At 46.4% G+C, this 23,298-nt stretch overlaps 1 protein-coding gene and 2 long non-coding RNA genes across 3 annotated transcripts; 1 reads left to right on the top strand and 2 right to left on the bottom strand.

Moving 5' to 3' along the window:
- Window positions 1-1,507: 1,507 nt before the first annotated feature.
- On the bottom strand, window positions 1,508-3,543 carry LOC149325031 (uncharacterized). The gene is made up of 2 exons (XR_016286213.1): window positions 3,476-3,543; window positions 1,508-1,694 (listed from the first exon to the last, which is right to left on the bottom strand). It is a non-coding gene; the product is annotated as an uncharacterized LOC149325031 (long non-coding RNA).
- Window positions 3,544-5,744: 2,201 nt separating this feature from the next.
- On the top strand, window positions 5,745-11,513 carry LOC149325030 (uncharacterized). The gene is made up of 2 exons (XM_089564169.1): window positions 5,745-5,961; window positions 10,198-11,513. The coding sequence occupies exons 1-2, from the start codon at window positions 5,745-5,747 to the stop codon at window positions 11,511-11,513; spliced, it is 1,533 nt and encodes a 510-aa protein (XP_089420295.1).
- A 5,410-nt stretch (window positions 11,514-16,923) lies between these two features.
- On the bottom strand, window positions 16,924-17,534 carry LOC149325029 (uncharacterized). The gene is made up of 2 exons (XR_016286443.1): window positions 17,280-17,534; window positions 16,924-17,057 (listed from the first exon to the last, which is right to left on the bottom strand). It is a non-coding gene; the product is annotated as an uncharacterized LOC149325029 (long non-coding RNA).
- Between the last annotated feature and the right edge of the window lie 5,764 nt (window positions 17,535-23,298).

Genomic DNA, 23,298 nt, shown 5'->3' with positions numbered 1-23,298 from the left:
CTACATACACTCACGTAACTAAAAAACAGAACGTTATCAGATTTGAATATAATATTGGAGAAAATACCTTGGTCGAGGTGCAGAGTTTCCGGTACTTAGGGGTGACAGTGACGCATAATCTAGACTGGCGTATTCATATTGAGAATATCTATTCAAAAGCGTACCAGAAGCTTTGCTTTCTTAGGAGAAAACTTCCAAACGCAACTAGAGAAATTAAGTTAGTCGCCTACAAAACGTTTATACGACCAGTTCTGGAATATGCGAATGCTGTGTGGAGCCCTCACCAAAAATGCTTAAAAAAGAAGGTAGAAAGAGTACAGCGGATTTCAGCACGTTTTATATGTTCAAAGTATCGCCGTACTGACTCGGTTACAAAGATGATGCAGCAGTGTGAACTGGAAACGCTGGAAATTAGAAGAATAAAACATAGACTCAAACTTTTTTTCCAGATAATGCAAGGGACATTAAAAATAAATAAAGAACATTATGTGAAAGCGCCTCTAAAACGTGGTTCCCGGAAAAACCACAGCAGGGTACTACAGCCTATTAACGCACGTACGGATGTGTACCGGTATTCTTTCTTCCCTGATGTAATTGAAATGTGGAACAGATTGCCAAGTGATGTTGTGGAGAGTATGAACGTGCAACAATTTGAGCTAGGTGTTGATATATTTTTGAGAAATGGTGCACAAATTTTGAACTCTGACTCATGATTGCTCATTTATGTATTTGTTTTTGTTCCCTCCCTGTAACGACCCTCATTTGAGGGTTAACAGTATGACCAAATAAATAAAAAAATTATGTTGCGAAATTAAAGGCCGTCATCGTAAAAGGTGAGCCCAGTTTCTAACTTTTTTTAAAATTGTTATAGGGGTTTGAAATATCGAGCGCCAGATTTTGCGCATTTCAAAGCTCGCTGAGTTGGTTTACCCGGACTGAAAATGCATAAAACTGTCGGTCACTTTTTTTATGCATCAAACACGGACACCGTTTGTGTATTTTATGATGTAGAAAAAGTTTCTTTGAATTCGGCGACGATACGACGCGCAGCGACGCGTTTATGAATATGCTGAGCGGACAAAGCAATTCAATGAGCTTGCAAGTGTGTATGTTTAGTATTTCGAACCACATTAACGATTACAAAAATTTAAAAGCTAAGGTTATCTTTATTTACTGACGGCCTTCATTTTCGCGATACAGACTTACGCCCCAAAATCAAAATTATGAAAGCTGATTAGTTAAATATAATTAATCATTTTTCAGATTATTGAGCTCTATTACGTACATAAAGCCCGTCTTGCTGTACGGTCCACCGTCACTGACCAAACCGACATATCTCTCGCACTTTGTAAAATAAAAATGTGTAAACGTTGAAAAATGTCATCCAATACATCTCTAAGTGCTGCTTTAAATTGAAAAACCACTCGGTTTTATGCTGCTCTAAAGCTCCTGATAATCTTATAGCATAGGTAACACAAGTAACACAAAGTAACACAATTACCACACAGAAATTGCGCAGGAAATTTTATTGGGGTACATTTAATGCTCTTGTGGTTCTATAGTTCTGTATGCTTCTTATCGTCGATGCTTTTCTTTCTCGCTCCTTATTTCGCTGAGTTTAGTGCCCACGGCCAGCAACAGCAGCTTTCCGGAGAGCTCCCGCCCCTTCTTGGTCGGCAGGGCCGTTGTGTAGGCTGTGTGGAAGATAATTTAGAGCGATCATGATATAAATCTGCGCAGAACTTGTGCACATGGCCACAGTAGCATAAGTCGAAGAATTATGCACTGAATCCGAGACACCCTACCGTAAAATCCATTGTGGGATATTAAAGGTGCCCTGCGATGTACATAAAGAATGGGTTCTTTAATCTTTGTATGCAGAGTAAGGGACATTGTGAGCCCTGAACGCGTAATGAGATCACCGAAATCATAATATTTGATATTTTAATCTTCGCTAGAAATGCTTGTTTCGAGCCGATGGTCTCGCAACGCGGTGGCCATTTGCGGCACCGGAAATGAGGTGGCATCCAGATAGGGCGCTGCCTTTCTCATTGGTTGGGCGTCCAGTTTGCATATTGTTCCTTCATACTTGCGAAATGGATCCAAAATATTTTGTCTCTGAGTACTGAAAGCTTTTTCGCATGCCACAAAACTGGAAAGAAGCAGGGAAAGCGAACGAAAACTAACAAGAATACAGCTAGGGGCGACACTTTCCATTCCGCTTCAAACCTTTATGGCGGCCGGCGCTGTTCAAATAACGTTGGCTCAGACCAGAAAGCGCGCGCGTCGAGACCGGCAGTGACCATACCAAGACGGCAGCGAAAAAAAAGCCAGTCGACACACCTTGCCCAAAATGTGAAGAGAAAGGCAGGACAGGAGACGGGAGTCGAGTTTGGGGGGGAGGGTGGCTACCGCTGACAGCCTTACAGTCCGACTAAAAAAGAAACTTCGGGGAGCTTCCTTTGTCGTTAGTCACCCCTGCCCTTACTACGGCGTCGCGTACACGGGGGGAAGACGCCGTCAAAATGCGAGGCTGTCTACAGCCCCGAAAAAGCAACAACTGCATGCACGCTTCCGCTGCGTGGGCGCTAGGCGCGGTTCTGATTGGTAGCGCCCAATCTCGGTACTGGGTGAGTGAAATGGGAGAGTGAAATGCGTTTTCGTCTGAGCTTTTCATTTCGAATTTTCAGAGTGGAATAACTTTCGCTTGCATGCTCCGATTTCAATAATTCTTTTTGCTCTGGTCTCTGGAACGCATGATGAATCTATTTAATAATATTAACTGGTACAGACCAAATCATCGCGATGCCCCTTTAAAAGCTTAGTCTCATGCTTTTTTTTTCGGGCTTTACCATTAAAGTTTCCTGGCACAACCGCGAACGGAAACAGGTATACGCCAATTGTTTCTGAAACACGTTCGTTCGCACTAACCACCCGAAATAAAACGCGTACCAGCTCTTCATTCCACTGCTCCTGCTTAGCTGTAGAGCGCAAGCCTTGTGGCAAATGTAATGGGGCCATTGTAACCTAATTGGATACGCAGCAATGCTGATCCCGTGTTAAAATAGAATTAGCACTATTACTTACGACAATGAAAAGGGTTCAGTTCCTGATACGTGCATATGACAGAATCCATGACAGGTTGTTGTCTACGTCTCGTTACTTAGAAAATACATCCCTAACTAGCTCCGCAATGTGCTTAGCGAGGTTAGTCTATGTTTTTTGCGTTACACAATTCACATCATGCACTTGAACTACCGCTGGCAGAAACGCAGCTCGGTGGCGGTAAAAATACCGCTACTGAAAAATGAGAGATTACTCTTCGACTGCACATAGCCCAGCTTACAAATAAATCATGCATTATGATACCATTTAGCTTAATTTATAGCCCTATCATCGAAAACTGTCGACAGCATTGACAAAGGTAAACAACAAAGCAATACGGGAAAAACAGTAAATGGTTGTTCACGCTTACCTGAAATATTGATGATTGCAGGTTCACAGAAACCTTGATATTTCCCGCTCACTTGCACCCTGGATCCTTCCGATGCATCATCATCCCATGCATGCTTGGCGCAGGTCATTTTAACGACGTCAAAAGTGTCTTCTTCCTCAAAACGCACAAGTGTGGCGCTGTACCATGATTTCAAAGGGAAAACAAGTGGATGCAACAACGGGTATAACCGGAAATTGCTCGCCCGGCAGGAAAGTGCGTAGCACACTGCAGAGTCCGGCTTCTAGCTCTGTGCAACAGACGACAGTCAAGGGTGGCGCCACCAATGCCTTCCTTAGCAGATATCTGCACCTGCGCACGGGCGCTCGCGCGCGCGTCAGAAGCGGGGTCCGGTTTACAACAATGGGAGGACCGCGGGGGCTCTCCAGGACTCTTTTTCTTCATGGCTTGAAGCTCTTTCAGCCTCCCCTAAATTTTCTTGGAATCCTTGCAGCTCCCAGACCATCTCTTGTTCACGGCTTGACATTTTTTTTCAGTCGGCTCCCGAGGGGGAGCGAGCCAGCACCAGGAGCATGGAGGTTCATGCCACTTTTCGACGCCCGTCGCGGCGCGTGCTGGGCGCGCAGGCGCTTCGCTTGTATGCCTTGGAAGTGTCCATCGAGATGGGGCTTTATATCGCGTGTATCTTTATCAAAATAAATATAACTAACGATAACCCTGCTCCGTCGTGTTTTCGGATCACTCTGTAGAACGTATTATGTAAACTGAACCGAATAAATATTTCGTCCTATCTGCATAAACCAAAGAGAGGCTTGATTGAGACCTGTTATATTCGAAGTGATTGTTAAAGCGAATTTCGAAAATCGCTAGCTCTCTGCTCCTTGTGCTGGACGCTGCGCAATGAATTCGACCATACATCATGTCAGATACATCACAAAGGTCCCAATCGCCTTTCCTAGAGATTGATACGATGCGCAGCTTGACGTTTCCATTCGCTCGCAGATTTAGCATCTGCTTGTTCCGCAGATTCGGCACCCCATGCGTGAGCGGTCTTCTCTTCTTGTTGTGGCACATAATCACGTCATTTTACATGTTTACTAAAGCTGCGTTCGGTTAGATGTAGACAGGATTTTGTAAGTGCACTCCTGAAGCTTGACATGACAATTCCTCTTTTAACAAGCTTCGAGTGCGCGGAACTGTAAGGTAGCAACGGTTTATTAGCCCTAGGCTCGAAGGACCAGCACACACTGCAAGGTGAAAACTTCAGGCTCAAGTCTAGAAATCTAATTGTGTCCTCTACAGGAACTTCATGAGTTACTTCCAAAGGGGCAAGAACAACGGAAAATACACCACAAACCTTAGACACTTCCCTACTAAAAGCTTCGCGGTCACAAGTCAGTAAAACAATATAGTCATCTACAAAGCGGCAAACTGCCGCAACAGCTGTGCCATTTAAGCGGTTACTTAGTTCTCTGTCATGCATTGCTAAAAAGAAATCACTCAAAATTGGAGCAATGCAGGAGCCTATGCAAATGCCCTTCTTCTGGATAAAAATTCGACCTTCCCACTCTGTATACGTGGATTCAAGGTAGGCTAATAACAATTCTAAAAAGCTTTCGACCGACATGCCGGCTGCGTTTTGAAAGCGAATGGCACCATAATTTTCAATTACGTCCCTAATGCACAGAAGGAGACTGTCATGCGAAATGGAGTAGTATAAGTCCTTTATGTCAATAGAAAAAGCACACAATTGCTTGTCATGGTAGTAGTCTAGAGTGCTAATCACGTCAAGGGAATTCTTAACCTGGAAGGGATCGTCAACTGGTAGTTGTGTTAGTTTTTCTTTCAGAAACTGTCCTAAACATTTTTGCCAAGAGCCTTTCTCGGAAACAATGACACGGAACGGCACGCCAGTTTTATGTGTCTTAACAGTACAAAACATGCTCAAGCTGGCTATTTTACAGGTATTTATCGAGGTAAACAGCTTGTCTAAGTTATTCTGTTTACACAACTTCTTGACCTTGCATTTAGACTTCGAAAGACTTGTTTTTCTGCCCTCCCTACACACAGACTGGACGGCGTCCATTGCTTTTTTGTTGAAACTATCCTTAGAGAGAACGACAAAACCCCCTTCCTTATCTGCAGTCAACAGGACCAAAGAATTGTCACGTAGGTAGTCCACAGTCTTATTGATGGGTATGATCTTAGCCGGATTCCTAGGGCGCGATAGAACGTCGACACCTTCTGAGATGCATCTGCTGGCCTCAGGAGCTGGAGCACATCCGGAAATATGCCTTACCATGGCAAGAAGTTCTGGTGCACTTTTTCGGGGCTCAACGGCGAACTTTGGGCCAAGATCCAGCACATGACGCACATGGGCCGGAAGCGGAGCACCGCTCAAGTTGTGAACCTGGCCTACGAACCCACGATGTTTCTTCGGAACGAGGTTACGAAGCGCGGGAAGCTGCTGCTGCCACCAGACGTCAGTGGTGTTGTGGATGAGGCGCGTGAGTTCGCGCCACTGATTCTTCCAACCAGCTGGCTGATTGGAGAGTTGAAGAACAATCCGCAGGTGATCCTGGCACAACCTGGCCTGTCGTAGCCACTCCGCTCTCAAAAATTTGCACATCCTTGTGCCATGGCTGACTGAGGGCAAGAAGCCCCCAAAAAACGCCAGCACTTCGGGTGGAAGAAACTTTTTCCGAATGCAGAATCCTAGCGTTCTGGACTTGCAGTTAGCCACAGCGATGAATTGCGCAAGGCGATGTGGTTGAGAAAACCATGACGAAAAAACAGGGCCCCTTGTACTAGAAATGAAGCTTGAAAGCACGAGCTGATGGGCGAGTTGGTTGTACATGATATGATTGAAACAGCGCAAGGCCGAAGGCCAAAAAAAGAGAGAGAGCGGAGGAAAGGAGGAAATGGACAACACAGCGCTGAACTAGCAACTGACATTTATTTGGCACGCTGCGCGTATAAATACAATCAGGCACCAAAATAGAAAACAACGCATAGAGCAATTCATGCACCAGGAACCCTGCAAGCAAACACAAACTAAGAAGTGAGATTCAGGAAGCGAAGTTCTTTTCGTGATAAAGACACTGATGCAGCACTTACACATGTATCACCATACTTATTGATATTCGAAGCCTCAATAATTTCCCGGCAAAGCTGGTCTTTGTTCCTAGCAACAACTCGGCAAAAATTAAACTGTGGGGTGCAATCACATTCAACGCAATGCATGCTAAGGTTACGAGACTCTTTGTTATCTACATTGTTGCGGTGCTGCCTGAGCCTATCATTTAAGCACTGTCCAGTCTGGCCAATATAAAACCTATTACAAGTGAGAGGAATGGAATACACCACATTTTTTTGACACGTCACAAATTTGCATTCATGCTATGTTGAATATTCTCTTTCTGATGCGCGCATTGTAACTATGCTTGTTTACACAGCATGATCACTGCAAGAAGACCGGATGATTGCGATGAAACACCTGATAGCCGGAGAACTGGCGCTTCCCGGTCGTGGTAGATCCGCTTTCTTCCATACCACAAATACTCGGTGCTGAACTGCTTTATCTAGAAGTATGTTCGACGATTGATCGCATGAATGAAAATGATCTGATTTGTTATCCACGAGCGGCGCCAGTGGTCGACTGTTGACAGCTCCCTAAAGCAATGCTCGGCATGCCGGGTGACACCGGCGCTTCCCGCTCGTTCTATTCGTCCTGCGATATCAGCAATCCTCCGCTAAGGGTTGCAGTTTCCAAAACTTCACTTATGACCATTTGCATTTGCCAAAACTTGTGTATTCGCTCTCCACAAAAGCTGTGACCACATAGGCGAACAATGCGGACTAGCGCTTCTTCGTCGAAAACAAGGGTCTCATCGAAGCAGCTCATGACGGCGCTGGAGAGCTCGGAAAGCGCCGTGATATGGTCTGGTTGCGTGCACAATGGACTTCAATTCAAAATACAAAAGCTATCTTTCTATGATTTAGTATTTTTTTTTTTAGGAAATATGGGGAGTCATCATACTAAGAAGCAAACAGAATGAGCGTGAGCGTCAGGTTCAATATAACTAGGATCGGCTATAAAATCCAGCCGGAATGAAACGCGAACACGCATATCGCCTTCTTTTTCTACATTGCAGAGAAGTATTCACTTGGAGCCAGTTAAAAAATATGTACTTCGGTAGATCCTTCACCCAGACACAAGAATCAGCCTACACTCTAAGAAAAAAGGTGTGATCTTAGTCTTTTTGGGGGGTAAAACACTTGTCGCTGAGCTGACACCTTTTTGGGGGTAAGGTTACGCTGTTTCTTGGAGACTAAGTATTTATGCTCACGCACATATAGTAATTTTACGCTCTAATAGCCTAAACTTGCACTGACATAAGAAGAGTAACTTTAAGCCAGTTAGGTATAACATTACGCCTTTCTAAAAGGGGTAAATGTTAGTCTGAGGAAAGCATAAACATATCCTAGCATGCAAGGTGCAAGTTTGCACCTTTAGCAGGTAAATTTATGCTATGTATAGAAGTGCAAAGTTACTTTGTCAAAGACTACACTTATACCGTCATAAACAGAGCAAATTTTGCACCCCTGTGGTGCACGCTTATACCCTTACATGATGGATAAAGTTACCCTTCTAGTGGTACAAAGTAATGCCCTACTGCAAAGGGTATCTATGCACTACTCGGTGGTGTATTTATACTGTCCACACGAGAGCATGATTACACTTCTGTGGCGTAAACCTGCCCACTGAATGCAGAACTAAAGTTGACCCATATGGTAGAAGCCCGAGCCTTTCTGGAAGTGTAGGCAGTGTCAAAATGTTGCGACGAATCTTTCATGTGAGATGGTCTGTGTCATTGTGTGTTCAGGTGCAGGTACTACTGCAGAATGTACACAAAGAATTCATAAACGAATCGGAGAAAGAAACATACCGTCATATTTATTTTGCCACATGCTACACCATATTACAGCAATGACCCTGGCAGTCTTCTTCATACAGGTGGAGGCAGTATGTACCATGTATTTGACCTGCACAGAGAAGAAAACATATAATGAATTTTGCAACCACAAAGCTCAGACGACGTGACCATGGGCTTAGTTAATTCAGGTCTAAAAGTGTAAACCACACAAAAGGCAGGGATAAAGGGAGATGCATGAAAACAATGCCACAAGTGCAGGCTTCAGTTTATTATTGAGAACCAAATTCAGAAAAGATATGCAGGAAAAACAAAACATGTCCTAAATGGCAGCTACTTAATCACTCACATATGCTGACATTATCACAAGCACACTGGCTTCTCAGGAAAAATCCAGAATATTGTGCCCAGTTGCACGGTCAGGCTGTAGGCATCCCGGATGCCAGACTAAGAAGAAGGTCATATCAAGAAACAGAAAAACATGTGCATGAAATGGAAGCTACTAAAAGGTGATAAAATGAAATGCCATTTAACAAACCCTTCCCTCCATTCTCGTGTTTTTATTTCTCTGTATCTAGAGTGGTTAAGGTTTCATGCAACCCTTGCTAACAATATGTCTCTGGTCTCTGATGCCATCACATGTTTTGTTGCCCATACAGTGAATTTCCTTCCTAAAAGGGAAGTGTAGGTGATTATCTGAGCATCAATGAGTAATACTTCCAACTGTAATTTTCCCTGCATATATTACCTGTGAATTCATTTCCGATTAGCAAAGAGCAGGAAGCTTGTGCCTGTGATGGCATTTCTGGGTGCATTCGATTGTCACAGCCTTTCGATACAGTTTAAATACCTGGTGAAAGGCCACAAAGGCTATGCACTATAAATCTTAGTGTACCACTCCTGGAAAACAAGGAAAAGCTTTCGGCTAAATGTGAAATAATAGCTAGGGCAACTTACACATCTAAAGAGTTGTCTCCATGCATGAGGTAACGTCATACCAAAAAAATTATTTGGACCACATTATAATAACGATACTTTTTATTCATGTTCATAGCCTGTTTCATACTACACCTCTACATTATGCCTGAGCAAAAAGCTTTGGTTATGGACTGGCCTTCACTGAGAGACTACATTAACTACACAAGCAGCATAGAACAGTCTCCTTCTAAAGTAATATTTTTGCTTGAGGAAATTACAAATCTCGTCTTTTTACTTAGACAGTGCTGCTTCATCCAATTCTTGCAGCATATGCAGCAGCAGTAATTCTCATGAACTACATTTTGCTGGCACAATACAATGTTACCTTTACACATCTTTTCAGATGCTTAGCATAATGAAATTGTAAACACTGACTGACAGCATGCAAGAATGGCTATTAAAACAGTTGCCTTCCATATCTGCTGTCACATGCAGGGCACGTGAGCTTAATTAAATTTTAAGTTCACTCCGCTGTGAAATAAAACTAATATGGATTCATGTGAGTTATTGGAAATTATTCACATTAGTGAACAGCACCTTCCTACTCAAAAAGACAGTGTGAACAGTGCAAAGAAGATTAACAGCCTCACGTAGCTGCATATCACATTAAGCTTCACATGCATAAACAGTGCTAGTGCTGAATGCGCGCGCGAGCTGGCCTTAGGAAGAAGCCGAAGTGTCTGGCTGCGAATGCTCCGCTTTTGGGACCGCTACTGACGTCCGCTGCAGTCGCCTACTTTGAAGTGTCCAACCGAGCCGGACGTACCGTACCACCCGTGACACCTGGTGGAGGGCGCTGGGTAACGCATTCCATGCCTCGGACTCCTCCAGCAAGCAGGGATTCAAGTCCTCGAGGGTCATCTGCCATCGAGGTGACGGCTGTACACCACGGTAGCCGCCGGCTCCAAGGCCTTCAACCCGAGTTCGGGCTTCTGGAGTCTCGCTCAACACAAGCGGTTCGTTCAGCGCCATCGTCGACGACCGTCCAGCCCGAAATAGGCATGCAGACGACGATTAGTTCACCTTCTGTTGTGCTGCAGCAGCCTCGGGAGCCACCGATCTTCCAAGGTTCTCCAGGCGAAGACCCGGAAGACTGGCTGGAGAAATTTGAACGCGTAGCCCGGTACAACAGATGGGCGGAAGACTCGAAGCTTCAACACGTGTTCTTTTCGCTGGAGGGCGCAGCTCGTACGTGGTTCGAGAACCGGGAGTCGTCCATAACGACATGGAACGTATTTAAAGACCAGTTCCTGAAGGATTTCACTACGGTGATTCGAAGAGAACGGGCCGATCTGCTCCTTCAGTCCCGAACCCAGCTACCAAATGAAAGCATACTGGTATACTTCGAAGAGATGGCAAAGTTATTTCGTCGAGCTGACCCGGACATGACAGAGCAGAAGAAACTCCGGTACCTTATGCGAGGTGTCAAGGAGCAAATCTTTGCCGGACTGGTTCGCAATCCACCGAGCACGGTCGCAGAGTTTCTGTCGGAGGCAACCACCATGGAAAATACACTCGATATGCGGTTGCGGCAATACGAGCGTCAGCCTTTGGCCATGACTGCGGTAGCCACGGACATCAGTAACACCCACATGCTTCGCGAAATCGTACGAGCTATCGTTCGCGAGGAGCTCCAGAAGCTGTTCCCGGCTACGCCGCCTGCGCCAACGGTTTCTGCTCTATCCGAGGTTATTCGGGAAGAGGTGCAGCAGGCGCTTACAACACCAGCTCCCTTCCAGCCGTCCACAGCCCCACCGCGAATGACATACGCCGCTGTTGCTCGTCGCGCACAACCGCCGCCGAGTCGTCTTCAGGAAACCCCGGCCTCTTTTCGGCCGCCACCACCTGCTCGTCCTGCTCCATCGTATCCCCGTAAAAGTGACATCTGGCGCACTCCAAACTACCGTCCTCTCTGCTATCACTGCGGTGAGCCGGGTCACCTGTACCGCAACTGCCGGTATCGCCAGATGGGCCTGCCGGGGTTCCCTGCAGATGCACCACGTCCGCAGCCTGGGCAGCGACCCAGAGAAATCAACGATTATCTGGCCGAATCTGCCGGTGGGAGACGCAGGTCGCCATCTCCACATCGTCGGTCTTACGGTGACTTTCCTCGGGGAAGGTCGCCAAGCCCCCGCCAGGAAAACTAAAAGCAGCAACCTTTGAGGGGGAGGTTGCTCACCGACGAAATGTAACAGACCCTCCTACGCCGCAACTAGGTGGCCACCCGATGCCACGACCGAATGCCGTCCAACACCGTGAACCGCCGACTCTACGTGAATGCCACCTGACGTATCGAAATGAACCCGCACCGCACCGCAGCCGTGACCGAACACCGCGCCGTACCTCTCACACGACGTCTACGACAGCAAACCTGAGCATTTCCCTCGACGGAACAGACGTAACTGCACTCGTCGACACAGGGGCGGATTACTCTATCCTCAGTGGAACTTTCGCCGCCACTCTGAAAAAGGTCACCACTCCGTGGATGGGCCCACAGATTCGTACAGCCGGGGGTCACTTAGTTACACCGACCGGGACTTGCACATCGAGAGTAGCAGTTCAAGGCGCAACCTACCTGGCAACGTTCGTTATACTTGAACATTGTTCACGTGACGTCATTCTCGGGATGGATTTCTTGACCGAGAATGGAGCGGTCATCGACCTCCAGTCAAAGGCCGTGTGTTTCTCCACAGAGAATGCAATACACAGAGATCCAGACCATCCGACCGCACTTTGCATCCTGGATGACCACGTCACCATCCCACCTCGTTCGAGTATTATGGTTTCTGTCGGCGCCAAGACTGTGCGGAATTTCGAAGGCGTCGCGGAAGGCAACCAGATCTTGCTTTTTTCCAGGAGCCTTGCTGTCGCCAGAGGAGTCGTTAATCTCGTCGACGGAGAAACAGAAGTGCTGATAACCAATTTCGGTGGTGCACACCAACATCTGAACGTGGGAACCGTTGTGGCTCACGTTTATGCCATCGCCCATGTCAGCAGCACACCCAGTATTTCCACAATGTCGTTGTCGCAACAGCAGAGCCCAGTCACTGGTTTCACGTTCGACGTCAATCCAGCACTCTCCCCGACGCAGCAACAACAAGTTAAAGATCTTCTTCTGCGCTACGGCGACACCTTCTCGGTATCATCGCGTGTTGGACGAACTCACCTAACGAAGCATCGCATTATTACGGACGATAACGTGCACCCTCTCCGACAGTCCCCCTACCGAGTGTCTCCCGCTGAACGCGACGCTATTGGCCGCCAAGTGAAAGAAATGCTCCGCGACGACGTAATTCGTCCTTCCCGGAGTCCCTGGGCAGCGCCAGTCGTCCTTGTGAAGAAGAAAGACGGAACATTGCGGTTCTGTGTAGACTACCGTCGCTTAAACAAAATCACCAAAAAGGATGTCTATCCTCTCTCCCGGATCGACGACGCTCTGGATCGCCTTTGTAGCGCGAAATACTTTTCTTCGATGGACCTCAAGTCAGGTTACTGGCAAATTGAGGTCGATGAGCGGGACCGTGAAAAAACAGCTTTTATTACTCCAGATGGCCTGTACGAATTTACGGCCATGCCCTTTGGACCGTGCTCTGCACCGGCAACTTTCCAACGCCTTATGGATACCGTCCTTGCCGATTTAAAATGGCAGACGTGTCTCGTCTATCTTGACGATGTTGTAGTCTTCGCCCCGACTTTCCAGGAGCATCTTCACCGCCTCGAATTGGTCCTACAAGCAATAAGGTCTTCTGGACTCACGCTCAAAAATGAGAAATGCCACTTTGCGTATACAGAGCTGAAGTTCTTAGGGCACGTTGTGAATCAAGCCGGTGTTCAGCCTGATCCTGAAAAAAACAACAGCTATTGCCCATTTTCCGCCGCCGCAAGACCTGAAAGCTGTCCGCCGTTTTCTTGGATTGTGCGCGTATTACCGTCGCTTCGTGAAAGATTTTACTCGCATTGCCGAGCCGCTCACGCGCCTAACACGGTCGGACACACCTTTCAGATGGGAAGCAGCGCAAGAAAATGCATTCCGCAGCCTTCAAAGCCTCCTGCAGGCGCCTCCCGTTCTGGCTCACTTCGACGTCAACGCCGACACGGAGCTCCATACTGATGCCAGCAACATCGGCTTAGGTGCTGTCCTGGTCCAGATCCAAGCGGGTCAAGAACGGGTCATCGCTTACGCAAGTCGATGTTTGTCACCAGCCGAATCAAACTATTCCGCTACCGAGAAAGAATGCCTTGCCATTGTATGGGCCACTTCGAAATTCCGACCGTACCTTTACGGCAAAAATTTTAAGGTGGTGACCGATCATCATGCCTTATGCTGGCTCGCAAGCCTTAAAGACCCGTCCGCTCGCCTCGTCCGATGGAGTCTGCGGCTCCAGGAATACGACATGACTGTCGTGTACAAATCCGGGCGCAAGCACTCTGACGCCGATTGTCTGTCCCGCGCCCCAGTAGATCCTTCTACCGACGCCTGTAATGATGACGACATCTTACTGAGTGCTCTCAGCGCCTCCTGCCTCGCTGACCAACAATGCGCCGACCTCGAACTTCGAGATGTAATGGAATTTCTCAACGGCAGCAACACGACCGCACCACGCGCTTTCAGGCGCGTGTTGCCATCTTTATGCATCCGCAATGGTCTTCTGGTCAAGAAAAATTTCGCTCCAAACAATACGCAATACCTAATCGTCGTACCGGCTAGCCTGCGCAATGAAATCCTCCAGGCCTCCCATGACGAACCCACTTGTGGACATTTGGGCATAGCCCGTACGCTAGCCCGAATCCAAGAGAATTACTACTGGCCTCGCCTCCGTGCTGATGTCACTCACTACGTCAGAACGTGCCGAGCCTGTCAGCGTCGCAAGGTACCGTCAACCAAACAAGCTGGGTTCTTGATGCCCATTATACCACCTACAAGGCCCTTCCAACAAATAGGAATGGACATGCTGGGTCCGTTCCCACGTTCGAACTCTGGCAACAAATGGATAATTGTCGCGACGGACTACCTTACCCGCTATGCAGAAACGTCAGCTCTACCCAGCGGCACCGCTTTAGAAGTCGCCAAGTTCTTCGTGCATCAGATCGTACTCCGCCATGGGGCACCTGAAGTGCTGATCACTGACAGAGGCCCTGCGTTCATGGCTGAGCTCCTGCAGGAGATCTTGGTTTACAGTCATACCGACCACCGCCGAACAACGTCGTACCACCCTCAAAAGAACGGGTTGACTGAAAGACTGAACCGAACCCTTTCTGACATGATTTTTATGTACGTCGATATTGAACACAAAACTTGGGACGAAGTGCTTCCTTATGTCACCTTCGCCTACAATACGGCCATGCAAGAAACAACGCAGATGTCCCCATTCCACCTCGTCTACGGTCGTGCAGTGACGACGATGCTCGACGCAATGTTACCACATCTGGACGACTCTAGCCTTCACACTGATACCTACACGTTCCTGGAACGCGCCGAAGCTGCTCGCCAACTGGCCAAAGTTCGAATTCAGGACCAACAACTTCGAGATGCAGATCGCTACAATCGGCGCCGTCATGACGTCCATTATGCGCCCGGCGACCGTGTGTGGGTGTGGTTCACCATTCGGCGACGAGGACTGAGCGAAAAACTCCTCCATCGCTACTTCGGACCATACCGCATGATCAGGTCATTGGGCGACCTCAACTACGAGGTCATTCCCGATGGATTTCGGAAGTCCCGACGGTCTCCGTGCCCTGAAGTGGTTCACGTGGTCCGCCTGAAGCCTTATCACGAGCGGTAGCCTCGCCCACTAGTCCCGTTCATTCCTTCCGACCTCTCCACTCACTCCCAGCATCGGGACGATGCTTCTTTTTGACGGGGAGTAATGACATCGTCCATTCATCGTCGTCGTTCTACTAGACCCACGAGAGCGCGGAATGCGCGCGCGAGCTGGCCTTAGGAAGAAGCCGAAGTGTCTGGCTGCGAATGCTCCGCTTTTGGGACCGCTACTGACGTCCGCTGCAGTCGCCTACTTTGAAGTGTCCAACCGAGCCGGACGCACCGTACCACCCGTGACAATATTAGCTTGGTAGCATGCCACCCTGCCAAGCATTACCATAACTGTGTGTCATTTTTTTCTGACGCCAGCAACATGGATTGTAGGCAGCGCCTCTCAAACTAATTCAATATGAAATCTTTGCTGAAGTCCAGCCTACTTTTGCAGAAAAAAAACTGCATTTATACTTCATGCCATAAAAAGTGGTCACAATTATTCAAACCATTATTCAGAAATTCTTTCAGAACTAAGTCCTCGAAAACACTGAAAAGCTCTAAAATCTCTGTAATAGAATGGCTGCAGCTGCGCAACATAGCATACTGTGTTCACGGATGGACATCAAGTGATGATGAACTTGCAACAATGTCCCAATTACATAAAAACATACATACCATACACATCTAGTCCCGGCCACTTGTACGGTTTTGAAGAATCCAGGCCGAACTTCGGTGCTAGGAGTGACAATGGTTGTGCACCTTTGCATCCCTCCTTCTCCCAGGTACACAGCAATAGAGGCGTCGTTTATAGCGTTAGTGTAATGGCTAGTGATAACTGATATGTTCATTAAACCACGTAATGGCAGCACACATGCTCAAAAAACGACAGGAATAGTTTGAAAACGAGAAGCATTCCAAATTTTATCCATTACAGCACTTGCCTCATATTTATAACAGGCATAATTGACACAGTGCACTGGCACAATAAGCCTAGACAAACATCTACAGCACAACGGCCTATTACCAGTGAATTGTCACTAAGTTCCTAACATAATTAACATATTTTCTAACAGCTACTGCAGAAAAAAGAAAGAACTATACTGTTACTGCTTACGAGATTGACAGTATTCATTACAGAATTTTTTTTTTCGTTGACAGATTACCGCAGTGCAACCAAAATCCTTATTGTTCTAAACAGAAAAGCTTAGATACTAGCGTATTCTTCTATTCAACCTCTTAGAGCGACATCAAACCTAAAGTCTCACTCTTTCACAAGAGAATACAAGAGCACAAACGCTTTTGTGAGCTAATGTTTGGCCACCAACTAGCCCCGACCTTTTCACTAGTAAAAAGAACTAAAGTTCGCTTTTCTCTATTAGTTCTCAGCCTGAGTGAAGAGCCAGTTACATATCAACTTAACACCATTAGCAAGCGCATCTTGCCATTCGAATGCAGTAAAACTGCTTGCATGATAAGTCACATTCTGGGTTAGCAAAAATATTGCAAGGTGTAAGCGAAAACGGCCGCATGCCAGGAAGCGCAGAGCACAAATGAGCTGCTAATTTCTTGCCTATGAATAAATAAATTTCACGTTTACTGTTTTATCGTTTGCTTGCTACTCCGCGGTAAAGAAAAAAAAATTGACGCCGTCCATTCGCAAAAAAAAAAACAGCGGCCTGGCAGAAGGAGTTGCCTTGCAGCGCTAAAATTATAAAGGGATTATTGTTCAATAAGAATCACATACAGTGCTGAAGTAGACATGAGCACTGCGCGCAGTACGTGCCACAGAAGCGCGCACACTAATTTACTCGCCCCTTTCTGAACGGAGACTGCGGTTTGGACTTACCTTACTGAATGGTCGTGAGCAGGGACAAATACTTGGCGTTGAAGAGACGACCGGCAATGTTCTTTCGCACGGCAGACGAAGGATCAGAGCCTGCAGCGAAAGAAAGCATGAGAAAGACGCCTGCAGATTGCGCCGCTGCGATCGTGTGTTGTACACGATAGGCTCCCTCCGGCCGCACGCGACGGGCTCAAAACAAGAAATAGCAACAAGCAGCGGCTCGCGCACACAATCCATGATAAAAAATCTGTACTGAACGCACCATAACTTGATGGCAGGAAACAACCCGTATGACCAAACGAAAATGACACTTACTTGTACGGTTGAAATTGGGCGCAAAGAATCCGTACGATGAGGGCGCCGCGACGATCTGGCGTGCGCTGTTTCTTTCAGACGTTGACTCTTTCGCGAAGATGTCGCCCACTGCAGCGTCACACATCGATGAAGCTTGCACGATGAAGTAATCGCTGAACAGAACCTAAACGCACACAGGCCCGTACTACAAGATGAAAAGAGGAATGCGCGTCGCGACTTGCACGCACGGCACCCAGGCGCGGTAAACAGCGGCTTCGTCTTCGACTCTAGGCGAGTGGCCAATCCAAATATAAAGGCACGTGACCTGAAGAGAGAGAAGGGAGAAACCAGGAGGAACTACAACCCATCGCCAGCCATCGCTTCCAAAGCTTGCTTCGCGCCATAGAGGAATTACAGAGGAGGTTTTCCTTCCTCCATGCTTCGTGCCTTTCTTCCGTTCCGCCGGACCCCGCGCTTCCCTCTTTTCCTTTTCTCCGCTGACTGAAAGAACGTCTGCGTTCCCAGTAGCGTCCCAAGGTCAAGCCGCCCGCGTGCGGGGCGACAACCTTTGGTCCTTGCAATGTGCTGGTAGCTTATTAATTTTGCATGCGCCTCTCTGCCCTTGTGGCACGTATTTTTCCGCGCTTTCGGCGTGCGCACAACTCTTCCGTTATCGGAGACAACGAGCGTGGTGAGACTCGTCTTGTCAGTCCTTGCAGTATCCCTTTGAAGCTTTTAATGCAGCCAGCTATTACGCTGTATGAATTACGCAGATGCTGCCGTAAATGTGTGGCGTATGAAACACAATAGTTTTCAGAGCAGCTACAGCTTAAAGTTACGAGCATCATTCGGAAGTTCTCGTCAGCTCTCATTTACTACCGCGTACAGGAGGCACTGCGAAATATATATCAATAAACTGCCCTTCCTGTACTTCTAAATCATTCATAGAACCGGCTAAAAAGCGATGTAAATGCTGCAGCGTTATTGATTCAATGTCAGGTACAGTAACAGTTTTAAATACTGATATTGCCGCGTGATATTGCTGCGAGAAATTTCAACTTTCTTTTGTGCTTATGGGGCCGCACGTGTGAGGAGAATCCAAAGAAAGCAAAAAAACCGCTCTGTTCAAAAATAGTTTAACTCAATCGAAATAGATACAGCTGTAGAAATATGGATTTAATAAAGCCGCATCGAGTGATCAGAAGCGTCAGGCAAACAAAGGGGATTCACAACATTTGAACATTTGAGGAAGATGGCGCAGAAGAGGGCTTCAAACGACAGCCGACCACTGCTGATGCAGCAGTTCTCACCTCTCATCGTTCCAGTGTTCGCGAAGTTCTCAAAATATTTTCAAAATGGGTCAACAGAGCAGAAATGGAGCACTGTCAGCGCTATGCCAGCAAGCATCCGTTAAGACGCTTCAACCGACTGGTTATTCGGGCGATTCCGTCTATTGTACGCACTTTCATTTTATTCAATATAGGCAGTTGCCACCGCTGCATTTATGATTTTGTTAAAGATTGGTTCGTCAGTGCGATACATGATGATGAAGGAAAACCTGCCGGTTTATACGCCGTAGTTTCATTTATTTTCGAGCTTGGGTCTTCGGGCTGCGTCTATCTAGTGCAATGTACTGTTTAGTGCTTATCATTAGCCTCTAAAAGAAAGAGTTATTTCCTGACGCATGGACCATTCCATAAGAATTCACAATGCACTGCCGCAATATAAGCGCCTTGATTACTGTTTCCTCTGGCACGCGGTTTGTTGCGGAATTCGATGCTTCCATAGCACTACAGTTCGAAAAAAAAAATCGTAGGCAGTCAACTTCATTTCTGACTATCATTACTACTTGACGCATTAAAGCTGCGCGGAACAACCTAAAAGTTAAAAGTTACGTACACGTACGCTGAGTTTAAGCTAATTTCTGCTCTTGTAGGCGTGCAGCACAATTTCATACGCAAGAGAAGTTCGAATAGACTTAAATCGCGTTGGTCGCCTCGGTCCCTGTTTATCAATTTAAATAAGCTGAAATTGAACTGCTTCTATGTGAAACACTTGTGCGCTCCAAAACATGATCAGGAAATGCAGCTATCTCGAAAACTGATTACTATGGGCTTCGCTCTTGTGCCGAGAGAAAGGATGCGTACACTTGTTGGAAAGGAAACGTAGAAATGTCTTTTACGCTGCGTTGAGGAGTTTCCGAGCAGATGTACAAATGCTGGTGATCTCATACTAGACCAGCAAAAGTGCGACTCTGAGGCCTGGCTCGTGTATTGGTAAAAGTGCTCTAAACAAAAATGTACCTATATATATGGAATGGTCAGGCCACGTTCACAACTCAGTTCAGATGCAGAATTATTCCTTCCCTAGTTTCTTGCATGTTTGTTTTTCAGCGTTGTCAGTATTAGTGGTGAAGATCAGCGTTTATCAGCGAGTAGGGCTCTTTTTTGTTGTTGAAATGGAGCAAAAATATGAGAGTGCAATTTATTCGGAATTTGCGTTACATTACATCTTCAACTAACATAAAATTACTGCGTCAACAATCTCGCTCGTTCGTCTGATTTTGATTTATTAACTTGTATGCATGTTAACCTCCACCCTTTCTGTTATTCGTCTGTTATTTGCTCAGGAACATGTGCCACAACGAGGGGTTATTCGAAAAGCAGTGCACGCTTTTCGAAATTGTACGGAGGGAATTAACCGCCCTGGTATCTATCGTACGCTATTAGAAAATGAAGAATAGCGCTGACTAATAGAGCTTACGCTGGCTGTGAAGCAAAACTGTTCCTTTTAAAGCTTTTATTACCGCTTTAATAAAAGCTTAACCACAAGCCGAAATTATAAGCGCAATAATTTTCATGCCTCTGGTGTGTTGAAGCGCTAAACTGTTGATTTCGTTCAGAGCTGCGATTGGTCAGAGGAGTTACACAGCACCGATCATGTCGTCTGTCTTTGCTGACTTACTTCTTTTTAAAATGATATCCAATCATGAGTATGAAAGCACATGCACCGAATATTAGTGATTATTTTGGTCGTTAGCAACCAAGAGCATGTTTGCATGCTTGATGGTTGTCGTGGCCGATCGCGGCCAATGCACCTTTTTTCAGTAACGTTCTGTGCATCCGCCAAGCCGCCTCCAGGCGGAGATGGGCAGAAGATCGCTGTACGTATTCTTCCAAGAAATAGCTTCTGGTCCCTTGAAGAAGCGAGGAGGCGCGGTCAGTATCGCCAGCGCGGATGAAAGGATCAATGCAGTGGGGGAGCTTGAGCCAGGGTAGCTTTTAACTATTGTCCTCAAAATAACCCCGCCACCCCGCTTTCGGGAGAGGGCCATCTTCGAGAGGGAGGGAAGGCGGTGAGGGCTGCATACTTTGCTGTACAGCGTCTTCGCGCAGAGGGAACACAGGTGGTTTGAAGAGTAAAAAAGGGGGTAAGTTTTCTGAAAGAGACTAACGGCCTCCACCACCTCCACACGGGTGTAACGATGCACTCTGCAAAGTGCATCGTTAGTCCATGCGCCTTCAGATAGCATAAGTCGCGAAGATGCACCCTTCTTACACCCTTTTTTCTTAGAGTGTAGTTCTGTACAACAGCTGAAAGTATACAGGCAAAATATTTTGTTTTGTTCACATGGGCTGTTCGCTTGCCTTGCTGTAGACGGAACAAAATGGGCTGTTAACATCTGACCAGTAAATAATTTACATAGCATTTTTTTTTCACACATGGTGTTTCGAATGGGGTTTTAATAGCCGAACGATGGCTGTGGTGTCCATGTTAAGTATAGGCTCCATGCGCTGCAGTTTGGCGAGCACGAGTGACGTCATCAGGGTAACAGGGAAGGGGGAGGGGGGGGGGGGGGGGGAAGGTGGACGTCGCTCTCTCGCTCAGTTTGCAGTCAGCTAGGAGAGCGCCAAAATATTCCCTCCGAAAGCGAAAACAAACTTCGCTAATTATGCGTGGCTCGACCTACTGCTGTGTTTGTATATCGAAGATAAAATGACATCTCTTTCCATGGAGATGATGCATGCTTGCGCATGCACATGAGGGTCCACTGGAACAGAGTATATTTTGGAACTAAATTCATGAGTGCAAACTGGGAGCGGATTTACATAGTCTGGGGTGTTTTCAATGTGTCATCACTGGTAGGAGTCCAAGGAGTTGCTTTGTTTCTTTGTGTAAAGAGAAGGAATGTGCTGAGTAATAGGCAGTGGTTTTGGGGGGCGTTCTTGGAGACGGCATCTGTAGTTTCAGACTACGGTTTTTTATACATCTGTGTGGTTCAGCGGGTTAGGGCGGTTTTTTTTACATGCATGCGTGCGCGTTGTGGGTACGATGTCGTTTTTCTGTGCGTGGTTATGTAGTTTCTCACGATGTTTCGCTTACAAGTTTTTCTGTATGGATTTGTATCACGTTGCATAGAGCGGTTGAAAATTTTTATATTGATATTGGTGAATTCCCGCCATCTAAAACCCTTTTCTGGATCAATAGAAAGAAAACTAGAAAGTGCATTACATTTTGTAAAGTAATTTATTGCATTTCACATCACTAAACCCTTCCTGAAGTTTATCATCACAATGCGATACATCACGTCAAAATTCCTTTGCTCTCCCTAATTAAATGAATGCCCTGAGGAAATATCTAACACAAAAGTCCTGTAACATACTCAGCAAGAAATGCTTAGTCTTTTTGTTTACTTACACCCATGCTTCTCTGAGCCGAATAAATGTGCATAAAGCAAAGCAGTGTTCATCCTGAGACATCCAGTCTATAGCACTACCATTGTCTTTGTGTAGTAACGATGCGTTTTTCGCAATTCCAGCCGACCATGTTATGTATGCGGATGTTAGGTATGCGGCTGATTTCATTAAGTGAGTCAATTAGACACCTGTTCTTCAAACTGTAAGGGCTCTTAAAGGAGTATGGACACCTAACTTTTGGGTGCGTGTTTTCTTCTTTGTAATGATGCGTGAGGCATTATTATACATGGAGTACCACGTGGTGTTCCTAGAACTGCTAAATAACTTATTATCGATTTTTTGTCTTGCTGTTTAAATTTCAATAACTTCACTATGAGTGGGACGTCAATGAGTGAGGCATGAAAAACTGAGATATAATAGCTGCGTCCTTGCTTTAATTCACCTCATGCTGGATCCAGTCAGACAGCTTCACTATCCGGACTTGTAAAGAATGTAAAACAGCGATTATATTGCACTTTTTTCATGCCTGCTGGTCATTTCCGAAATTCTGTGGGGGCACGTCACCGGCGGAGCGCATGGAGTCAGCAACGCCTCGACTGGTACCCGTGCTGCTCGCGCTGCTGACACTCTTTCTTTCATTGTGCGTACGTGCCGTCCTGCTCGTGGGTGCACAAAAGAGGGGTTGCCGCTCGTTGTGAGTCATGACTGGAATGCCGCGACGTTGAGAGAGTGGAGAAACGTATTGTTGTGTCGTTTGCTGCTACAATAGTTCTCACAACATCAACGGCCAAGAGCAGCCAGTGTAACTCTATAGATTTTGCTGGACATATGTCCCACATTCATGGAAAAAAAAATCAATATTCGAAATTTGTAACCTACTGATGAGGAAATTTTGGAGGTAATGGGGAATCTTTTCGATCTGTAGCAAAATCTTGCAGAACTTTTCCATCGCTCGCATCGAGCGATAGCAAAAACATTAATAGCAAGACAAAAACAACAAAACCATGCACGCATGTCGACGGGAGGTTGGTATAGTGAAATCTTCCAGTGTGTAAAAAAAATTCGTTCATACACTTTTTCCCATTAAAAATGGTTTTCCAGGGAATTGTTGTCTGTGAAATGATTGAGAACGAGAGACGGCAAGCCTGGATAACTTCTGTGCGCAATCTGAAGTAGGCGGTTTTCTCTTGCTAAATTGGTTTGGTATGTCGCGCGTGTATATTATTTCTGACGAATTTTCATTGTAATTCACTAAGCATGCAGTGTTTAGTCGTAGAGCTGACGCTAACGAAACTATTTTTTTTTTCCTGTAAAGCCCTCCGCCGGTCAGGTAACGCAAACAA

The sequence above is a fragment of the Amblyomma mixtum genome, chromosome 10 (assembly GCF_055824585.1).
Source record: "Amblyomma mixtum isolate Tamu chromosome 10, ASM5582458v1, whole genome shotgun sequence".
NCBI classification, from domain to species: Eukaryota; Metazoa; Arthropoda; class Arachnida; order Ixodida; family Ixodidae; genus Amblyomma; species Amblyomma mixtum.
Note: the sequence above shows the minus strand (reverse complement) of the source record. Positions and strands in the feature narration are given on the sequence as shown.

Coding starts and splice junctions, on each gene's coding strand:
- LOC149325030 (XM_089564169.1), top strand. CDS start 5,745: ATGCCTTACCATGGCAAGAAGTTCTGGTGCACTTTTTCGGGGCTCAAC. Junction 5,962..10,197: donor TGGTGTTGTGGATGAGGCGC/GTGAGTTCGCGC, acceptor GGACTCCTCCAG/CAAGCAGGGATTCAAGTCCT.